Here is an 11532-nt window from a genome sequence, read left to right as displayed (position 1 = left end):
TAAATAGTAATGAAATTACGTAAAATTCGCACATTGAAGTATATTCTAAAACAATGCATATTCTTTGTTTAGCAAATGTTTTTTTGAACAACGCCATCTGCTTGAAATAGACGCAGTTCACAATGGCAATAGCCTCCTACCCTGGACTACATGTACCGTATTTTTATATAGAAAACTTATGATACAATAATTTATGTTTATTCAGAGGTTGCGATAACGTTACTAGGTCCACAGTAATTGCGATCCTGTATCGGGCTGATAAAATGTCGAGCGAGGTGACGTCATCGGCGCAGGCGCAACACCAGCCGACTACCTAAAAATAGAATGTAAACACTTAAGTGATTCATGAACACGACATAAGTACTATAAACACGCGTCCTGTATTTAATAGATGTGTATACGCTACGAGTGATAGTATATTTAAAAAAGAGCATGTCTCTAAATTAGGGTAAGGGTACAAACATAACCTCCAAACGCGGGGCTATTGTCCGTAAAAAATGCAGGCAGGCATGGCAGGCGGTAGCGGAGCGAGCGAATGCAGACTTTAGTCGCAGCCCGCGGGTCGACGTCGAGCCAGTCACTACCCAGCCGCAAGAGAGACCTCGCGCGCCGGCTCACACACTCCTCAACTTATCAACAAATAAATGCATGAAGTCATCGATTAAATTAAGTGTACCAAAAAACTTGTCAGCGTGTTTTGGACGCCAATGCTCTGTTACGGTCCCGTTAACATAAGTCTGTTCTGTTTGACAGTGAACTCAACAAGTGTCCGTGAAAAAGTTTGGTGCGATCCGATTGGCTGATTTTGTTTTGATTCATTTAGTGCGTTCAGGATGAACGGGACGCCGGCTAGGAGGCCAAAGAGCGCCTTCTCTGATACGGTCAGTTCAAACATATCATAAATATTTTCTATTGTTGTTTATGACGCCATTCTATATCAGTAACATTATAATCATAATAGATTAATAGAGCATTGTTTCTCTGATATAATGCCAGCTACAAACATAATATATTCTTTATAAACATGAGTAAGCAGTGTCAAACTGCGACGAGAGAGAGAGATGGTGTGTGAATAAGACGAAATAAAAGTGATCTGACCGCGTGAAACATATCACTTGCCTCTAACAAGTTTAGGTAATGTGAGGTCAATTTTAGAGCCACTTATTGTAGAGATCGCAAAATACTTTGCTTGTTTTATCACATAATGTTTGAACAGATCTTTCTCAATATTGTTTAAATATGCAAAATAATTAGGTTATTGGATACTATGTCTGTTAAATAATACTTTATATATATTTAATTTCAATGTCACTATTTTTTCAAATCATTTATTACTTTCATAATACAGTAATAAAAATCATTATACATAATTTATATAAAAAATATATCTCATCCGTATCAAACCACATTCCCCATATTTAACAGAACAAAACCAGTTATACTTATTTACCGTGAGATTAGATAGCAAAATAAAGAAGAAATTTGCATACTCTTTAAAATAATCTATAAATAGAGAAAAAATAATATTTATGGCTCTATATTAAATACGTTTAATAAATAGTAAGTATGTAGGTATAATTATTTTTCTGGTGATATTATAATCGCGAGTGCTTAAAGTTAAGCAGAAAAGTTTAAAGCGGTTTACATAAATTCCGTCTGATAATTAAAGTAAATAAAATTTATAATTCAACAATTGTATATACTGAGCACAATAGTCTAATTAGTAAGGAGGTTAAGATACTATATCAAGGAAGTCGTAGGTTCGAATCTCGCTCGTGACGATTTTTCATTCGTTCGATTAAATTCTAGTAAAATACACCATTTAATCACCGAGTTCATTTATTTTCGTTAAAAGGATAACTCAAATGAAGTCTTATTTACTAATTAATATGGTGTAATATAATTCATACGTCTCAATAAAGCCATACGTGTTCCTTACCTTGGTTATACAATCGTAAGTCAAATTAATGCTTTCAATAATAACATCTATATGAAACTGAGGTAATAAATATAATAAAATACTTACAGCGGATTTTCACTTGGATTTGTCGTTAACATTACTCCGGTGACTAATTAAAAATGTAAAAAAAACATGTCTCGATGAAATATTCGCTATTATTACACACAAGCTGTTATTTGCTGTGATTTTGTCCGCAGGGGATCATGCTTCGCGAACTTTTCGTTAGTTTTATTGCGAATATTTTTTCACTTCACGGATAACCAAATCCGTTCTGTTTCTCCAAACACACTTAATTGCTCTAGTGAATGATCTTAACTCACTGAAGTTTAAGTATAGCTTTGGGATCTTAAAGAGATCAAGTGTATGTAAGAAATGCTCTTGATCAGACCGAACACTCATATTCAGCACTTAGTCTAGATTCTTTCGTAATAAAACTCTAGGGAAAAGGAGAAGTCGCGTTATACTCTTTAACCCACACGACTAGATGTTAATCAGTATCCTCTATAATCCTGTCTTCCGAGAGACTTCGTTTTGAATTGTTTAATGAATTTGAAATGTTTTTTTTATCTATAACATTTTTTACAGTCATTGAAAGTGACTTTCATCTCAAACAGATATATGTCATTTATGAAGAAACAGTAATTTCTTTGTCTATCTAAAATTTTTATTCTATTTCTCTTCTGATAAAACCTTAATAACATACCATTACCGAACTAACCTATTAATCTTGTTACTATCACTTTACCTAGTTGGTGTGTTATTTGTGTTTATATATGTATAAATTGCTTATAGGAATCGGTATTTCTGTTGTGTATGTGAATGGTTTTTAAATTAATCCACATATATATATACGTCTTATTCTATAGATCGGTCTTAAATCGGAGGACGTTTACGCAATTGAAAACTATCGCTTAAAAATGAGATATGCTGTAGACATATAAAAGTTACATGAGAGACTACATTGTTATTCGCATTTTCATAAGGAAAGGAATATATCAAAACTAATACTATCTAAAGGCTACACGATCATGTTAATTGTAACAATTTTCAAAGAATGTGAACTTTAGCGTGAGTTATAGAGTGACCTGAACATATTAGCTATTTATTTTTAGTCGAATCAGTCATAGCAGTGGCCTTTTAAGGTGTTGACATTTCAGTGTAACCCCTTTTATCCCTCAGAAGCGCGGTCGTCCATGAATACAGGGCTACAAAAAAAATGTTAGTGTCTTTAGTAACATAATTAATAATGGTCAATACGTGTAAATATGTATTACAGTTAAAGTGCTAAGTTATCATATTAAAATTTATCTTATATAGTTTTCATTCATAGTTTTAATTGTCTGTATCAGTGAAGGTAAAAAAATTAAAACTGTTTTAAATAAAACAGATAATATGGTGTAGGTGTATTATAAACTATGGTTGAAATTGAAATAAATATTAAATCTAACTATATAAACACCAACGATTGAAATCAAAAAAAAATTAAAACAAAAAAAACAAATGATAATTCATAAATGAGCGTATTCTATGTATGTATGTATGTAAGTTTTAGAATCGAACTCGAATCACAAAACACAGCAACATTGTTGGCTTCAAATTCCAATAAACTCGATATTCTTCAAAGATTCCCACGTAAATTCTTTATATTTGAACAAAATAGATCAATAAAAATACAGAAAACATAAAATTTGAGGTGGTTCATCTTAAATTATGTCACATTACTTAATAATAATTTAAACATCAGGATAAAAAATTCTCATTGATAAAAATTTGTCGACAATGATATTGGTTTTGTTTTTGGGATCATTTCCAGCATACGCATGGAACAGAGTAATTACCAAATAAAATATCCCAACTATTTTTGGAAAGCAAACGTATAGAGATCGGTGGTTCACCGTAGGTAAACTAAACTTAATAAATTTTAAATATTTTCATACATACATGTATATGAAATAATATATTTCCTGAGACGAGAGATGAAAGTGAGTTTAAATATTCAGAATGCCTTGAGGTTTATTTTTAGAAATAAGTATCGCATATTTTGTATTTAATATTTTATTGGATGTTTTTCTTTGATAGCATTTTAAGATTGTAAGTTTCATTATTTTATTAAAATCATTACAATTACATTTACTACTAGTAAGGAGTATATATATGACGTTATAAAATCTTCTAAGGATGAACGTAAGGTATATATTTTGTAAGAGATAGCTTTAGCGACATTTCTGTATATGCCACATAGAAAGTTAAAGTTGAAATTTTAATAAAATTTTCCTCACTTTTATGGCAAACGTGAATCAAATATTCTGTCTTAATCTTCTTTCGTACTTCTGCGACATAAATACATTAGTTATATACTATTACAACTCAATTAACTCGTGTTTCGATTCCAAATACGGAGTTCCAATAAGTTGTTAGCTCCTATGGATAGTGCGACAGTTGTAAGGTATCGTATTAAAGTTATTTATATATATATATATATATATATATATATATAAATATATCAAAGTCATGTGACGTGCCAACACTGCAGGCCGTTTAACATATTTTTTGCTGCAGTCGGTTACGTAACTCATTTAACAATCGTTGAATTTTTAAAAGAAAAAAAAATTAAATGTCATATCAATTTTAAGCGAGGATTACATTGAGAACTAAGAAATTTTCTAACATTTAAAAAAAACAAAAAGAAACTTAAATAAAGATAGTATATTATGAGAGATATTTAATTTTCTAGTGCCTGGTTTATCTAAAAGGGAATAGCTATGAGGGCGGGATGAATGTTAGCAATCACTGAAGGCTTCAGCTGTAAAATTAATTATCGAGCTTTCCGATTGTTTTATTTGACAGATACTTTAAAAAACTAGCTCTTGACCGCATTTTTACTTGTTCTCAACTTGTGTGATTTATCTTTGTTCTTTATATAAAATTTATACGGTCGAGTTTAATACTACAAACTCATCATTACAGTATTTAATTCATAATGATTACACTTTATGGGCTGATATTATTTTCGTAGTTTTCATTGTTATATTAAGAGCAAAGATTAAATGGACATATACAAGAAGAAAAAGGAATGCGTAATAAATTCTAGAAATCTTATGAGAATGCATGGGTGAAATTACATAGCTACGTGTAAATGCAACAACAGCATTTATATAAGAAAAAACTTGATTAATATTAAATTTTCTATCTATCCGTTTGTTAGAATATTTAAGATACTTCAACTGAAATAACAACTTGGTGTGAGTATGTCGTATTAATGAACTCAGAGCGACAAAATCGCAACGAGAACATGTTGTAATAGGAATGCAGCCTCGTTGAATCACCTCGCTTTTATGTATTGTAAAGAGACAGAGATCCGTTGTACTTATATACACTGTAAATAGCTGTGCTATAGTGTCCTCTATGTATAACATATAACACAAAGACGCATAATTTAGTTGAATTTAAAGGTAGTTTAAAACGATAATGTCTCTATAATAAATGAACAATGTTTTCATCAGTTAATAATAGGTGCGGTCAACAATAATCGCTTCTTGGGTGGAAGAATTTAATTAATGTTGACAGTATAAATACTGTTGAAATTCAATTCACTATTTTTTAATTGGTTATAATATATTGAAATTAATTATGCAAATAAATATTTTTATTGTATTTGCCTTTACTGTAGGTTAAGAAAATGTTTCGTTCAAAGTTCTCCTCATTAGAAACACTCGAGGAGATTGAATGTCAACAAGTTATTATCAATTTTTTTTTTGCTACAGAAAAAAAATCATTTTTTCATACAATTAAGCCTGTTCTAACGCTTGAGTTGTTTCACGTGGGAAGTCTTTGGGACGCGATGGCTAAGCGTACGAAACTAATCTTGTTTATTACTAGCTTACTGAATTAGAACGTGCTATTAAGGGAATAAGTGGTAGTCACAGATACAAGCCAAATTATTGTCAAGCATCTAAATAGCCTTTACAAGAAGCGAAAGATCTTCGATCTATGTATCTAATAATTAAAAGTTGCAAAGCCATATTCATAATATAAGTTTTAAAATATACGACTTGAATCGTTATGGTATTTCGGTTATTTTTATATACTTATATATCTTAAGACAAATAGACTTATAAATTTTATTATTAATAAAAAAAATCTACATTTGATTCTTGCCACAATTAATAAAATTATTTAAAAATGAACTGTCATGAATTATTCAGCAGATGTCTTACCAATTCAGACAAACTGACAGTTTATTTTATGACACGTGGTTTTGATGGTCTTCTAGAAAAATTTTCAAAATTGGAAGTGGTAACATAAAACCTTTTTTGTATATTTTTATTTGTTAGAAATAATCTGCTTTGAATATTCTATGTTCGTAAGTGTTTTAAGAGACGTTTATGCATCTTGGGACAGTCCGGTACAGTTCACGAAAAGCTAAATCTAATATTTTACACATGAAATAGTGAGAATGATTCAAACTTCATCTTAAATTCTTTCAGATGATTTCAGCTCAACCAATTGAATTTGATTTTTTTTAATGACTCTTTGTTATTGAATTTTTTGGATTCAGAAATAATAAAATTCATTAGATTTTTTTCGAGTGCAATCAAAATAGCTTTAAAATGATTTCTTAATTTTACTTTGTCTTTTGCACATTTTAGCCTACAAAACTCCGATGAGATAACATATATATTTAATTCAATAAAGAAATATCAAACGTATTGTTTAATATCCGTAAGCAGCATATATATTATTTATCCATTTTCTGTATTGGTCCCTGTAACTTTTGGACAAACAAAACTAACAATACCGTCATTTCTCGTGCCAAGTTAGCGCCCGTGAAAAAGATTTTTAAGTTTCATACTGGCGTATAATAGATTACGTATAGAATTGAACTTGATTGTGAAAACGGAAGACGAGGTAGAAATACACTGAAGATGTATTCAATCATAACTACGGCTGGGCATTCCTAGTATTCCTGATATTTTTACAAAATAAATTACAGTTATTTTAATTGTATCGTAGAAAATATTAATAATATAGTTAATAATGCTTTTCTATGAAAACAAGAGATTTATTTACTGAGTAGTTTTTGCCCGCGACTTGGTCCGCATTAGATAGTTTTTTGGATAGTTGTATGAAAAAACCTGAGCTGTACTTTTTCTACGTATGTTTGAATTGTGCCGAGATAGGATGAGGACATACTAAATGTGATCGTCATAGGTTAGGTTAGGTTAATACATTTTAAGAAGAAGATAGCTTACTGCAATACATTTTTATATACGATGTTTTTTGTTTTTCCTTCCTTGGCCACAAAAGTAATTTTTCCCATGGGATTGCACTGTTTTCTCGCGGTGAAAAGTAACACATGTCCTTCCTCAGGTATCAAAATATCTACATATCAAATTTCATGCAAATTGGTTTAGTAGTTTAGGCGTGATTGAGTAACAGACAGACAGAGTTACTTTCGCATTGATAATATTAGTATGTATGAAATAATATATACGTTTGAAGTTAATCTAATATTTTTAAGAATGTAATATAAATATGCTTGTTGATTAATGATATAAAAAAATAATGAAGCAGAAAAATGAATGAGTGCGTTATAACAATGCTTAACACGTTAAGGTCAGTGGCAATGATAAAAGTGTTATGGAACAACGCCAGAGAAATTTAACACAAACCGGATCAAATTTCCGTAAGTAGCGCTTGCTTTCACAGTGTATGTATGAATCGTAAATGACCTGTACGCCTCGCTGATTATATTTTCTATATTATCTATGCTTCATGTTTGACAGATTATAAATATTTTTAATACCGCCATTATTGAAGTATTGAAGTTTAAGTATTTTGTATGTGAGTGTGTTTATGGCTTCGTGAAGCCAACACTCGTAACCTAATTTTGTGGTTGAAATAAAATACAGTTTAATGGAAATTAAAGTACAGTTTTTGTTGTTACATGTAAATAAATATAATAATAATAAGTAGACGAAGATTAGGAGCTCTTTTATAAGGGGTTTTCCAATAGGGACGCTTGAACTTTGACAGCTGATTGCGGCCATGTTGTTTGAGTGACAGCTGTCAAATGCAGTGTGTTATATTCATTCCGTCCTCCCAAACCACTATGGCAGGTTACAGTGTCGAGCAGCACGTGCAAATCATAAAATTGTTTTATGAAAATGGGTCTTCAGTTCGAGCAACGTTCCGCGCACTTCGCCCGTTTTACGGTCGCGATGATCGTCCTGCCGAGTCGACTATCCGTCGATTGGTGGACAAATTCGAGTCAACCGGGTCAGTTAACAATCAGCCGGTTCCCGTGCGTCAACGTAACGCGAGATCTGCCGAGAATATCGCCGCTGTGCGCGACAGTGTCCTCGAAAACCCGCGGCAGTCAATTCCGCGTCGCGCACAGGAACTCGGCCTTTCGCAGACGACAACTTGGCGAATTTTGCGTTGTGACTTGAGCCTGCACCCGTACAAGATCCAGCTGACCCAAGAGCTCAAGGTTAATGACCATAGACAGCGCCGTGTGTTCGCTGACTGGGTATTAGAGCAGTTGGAAGTTGACGCCGATTTTGGCAAAAAAATCATCTTCAGCGACGAGGCGCATTTTTGGATGAATGGCTATGTCAACAAGCAAAATTGCCGTATTTGGGACGAGACCAATCCACACGAGGTTCACCAAGTGGCAATGCACCCGCAGAAAGTGACTGTTTGGTGCGGATTTTGGGCCGGAGGCGTGATTGGTCCGTATTTTTTCGAAAACGATAATGGTGTGGCCGTCACCGTCAATGGTGAGCGATACCGGTCGATGATAACCAACTTCTTTTGGCCTGAAATCGAGAATATGGATCTGGACAACATGTGGTTTCAACAGGACGGCGCTACGTGCCACACAGCACACGCTACGATGGAAGTTCTGCACGATCAAGCGCCCTTAATGGAAAACCCTATAGTTGAGTTTAGATTCAAAGAGCTTTATTTCTCATAAAAACGACAATAGTTCATCTCGTCAAAATGAAATCCATAGGGTCATTACTTATTATAATAGTATTAACATTCGCATCTGGCGAGCAATGGTGGTAACAATATTTCTTACATTGTATGTTCGTAGTTAAGGTCCTATAATAAATTATTGTGTTTATTAAAGGTTAAACGATTAGAATTTGAGTAAGTCCTTTCTTGAAAAAGATTTCATGAAAGCATAGCATAATATTCAGAAAATCCGGAATATTTATGTATATAGTATGAACACTTAAAAAAAAAAGTAACCAATATAATATTATATTAAGCAATAATTTTAATTAAATTTTTTTAATTACATATTACCTATTTTAGTGATTTTCATTTTAATTTTTTATTGACACTCTCTTCCTAATCGCCTTATAATTTTCAACTGCATCCATTTCTATCCTTAGAGTTATATTTTATTCCTAGCAAATAAATAATATTTTTTGTTTATCGATATCCGCTTTCCTCTCTAGTACTAAACAAACAATTACACACGATGTCAACAAATGTAGTTTGTTCAACGGATTTCCACCGATACAATAGGTAGCTAGGTGACGATCGTGTCACAAATATTGACATTATATAAGCGCGAATTGTTTGCATTTTTAATATTTTCTTTCACATACGAACTTAAAATTTATTTGTCGCCGTTTTATTATTGCAAAAATTATTCGATCGTTCTGATTTTAAAACAAGTTTTAATGAGAGTTTTTAATTATAAATAAGGAGATAAAGTGATTTGAAAACATTAATATTGTTATATTCTTTCCTCGAGTTTCAAAAGACCCCTTTCAAAGTGTGACTTGTAATAGGGAAACATCATAAATGACTAGTCTTTAGCCCTAGTATAAATAAATATAGTTTGGAATAATTAATGGAATCACCTCAAGTTCGTCTCATTGTTTCGCACGCTACGTATAGTTAAGTGCAGCTTAGTCTGATGAAGATTAAGTAACCAACAGTAATCATTAATACATACCTTCATTGTACATTAAGCTTAAAAAATTTAATTTGTCTTCCTTATTTTCTCATACTTTTTACGTATAGATGAGTAATATAAAGCTGGTTTAGACAAAATATTTGTACTAGCACAATATATTAAATTCAACATGCTTTTGAAGTTCAGAAATAAGTGTAGAAACTTCTGTCGCTGTATTTTCCACATTTTAAATTTAGCGCGATGGAATCGGCATCCGCACGGAGAATCCATGGAATGCCGAGAAGTTTCGTCCCTTTATATCTCAAACTAATAATAAAGAGTCTCTTAAACAGAAACGATAGATAAATTAATATGATCCGAAAGGTAGCAGTTTTCATTTGTCATATATATGTATAAATCACGCTTTGTTTTTTAAGATCAAATATATTCAATGTTAAATAAAGCTAAAAATTCTTCGCTCCAAACATAAATCACTGCAATTGTCCGATTTATATATTTTTTGCAACCCCTTTACTTAAACAACAACATTGAATGCTAGACACAAATTGCAAATGAATATTTTGAAACTCCTGCAAATTAAAATCCCTTAATTTAAAAACGTGGCATGTTCTTTATTCCTTATAAAACTGTTTGTATAACTTATTGACAATCAACCAATTACTATCTATGACTGGAATGTATGCAAATATTATTGAAATGGTAATAAGGATAATTTTAAAATCTAATAACCTTCTAGAACAATCGATGGAGACGAACCATTATGACCCACTACGCCGCACGTGCCTCCCATACAAAACATTGAACAATTATTGGCGGCCATACTTGTACACCTGTTATGATGTCCTGAACTTCCTAACGACACTTACCAATGTTTTTCGATGGTATTTCGAAACAATAAAATCTTTTTTTAATCCATGTCTGAAACCATTATCTTGTAACGTATTGCAACATATGCTTGTTACAGTGCATATTTATATTCTGTTCTTAAGGATTATACAATTGTAAACCCAAAAAGCACTGCGGTTACTAATTAGTAAGAGATTAAAAAATGTTGTACTTTAAACATATTTGCAGTGACTTCATGCATGAACATATTGGACTGTGGTAGGGGACACATATCGAGTAAATATTCATTTCAAACAAAGATTATTTACTAACAATAAATCATATAACTCAGGTATTATAAAAATTTAAATAATCACGTTTAGTTTTATCAAAAACAAAAGGTATTTTACATACAAAGCAAAAAAACATTTTTTAGTATTAATTATACCAAAAGTAATATTTATTTTATTAAATAGTTATTTATTTATTTTTAATATTAAAATTTAAAGCCACATCGTATAATTGCATGACTTTAGCGAGACTACAAAATTTAGGCAATGGTCCGAGATAGTACAGCCGTTTCATGATAATCGGAACAAAATATTACTGGCATAAAATGTAAAATAGTTTTCCTAAAATGTAATGAAAAATGATTGTGTATTCCAATAAGTATATTACATTCATATAAATGAAAATCATTCAAGTACAACATGAATAAAATATAATCCATTAGGTTATTTACATTTACTTATTGCTTTTAAACGAGGCTTTCTCAAAAATATAAACCAATAATAGAGACATAGATTTG

At 31.6% G+C, this 11532-nt stretch overlaps 1 protein-coding gene across 1 annotated transcript in view; it reads left to right on the top strand.

Annotated features, from left to right (window-relative positions):
• The first annotated feature begins 711 nt into the window (after window positions 1-711).
• The window catches only part of LOC116765821 (four and a half LIM domains protein 2), an 85056-nt gene continuing 74235 nt past the window's right edge, over window positions 712-11532 (top strand). The window contains exon 1 of the mRNA XM_032655414.2: window positions 712-881. Coding sequence (XP_032511305.2) covers window positions 834-881 — 48 coding nt within the window. The 5' untranslated portion in view covers window positions 712-833. The remainder of the gene's footprint in view (window positions 882-11532) is intronic.

Source organism: Danaus plexippus, chromosome 11, assembly GCF_018135715.1.
Source record: "Danaus plexippus chromosome 11, MEX_DaPlex, whole genome shotgun sequence".
Classification (NCBI taxonomy): Eukaryota; Metazoa; Arthropoda; class Insecta; order Lepidoptera; family Nymphalidae; genus Danaus; species Danaus plexippus.
This window is presented reverse-complemented; position numbering and strand designations above follow the sequence as displayed.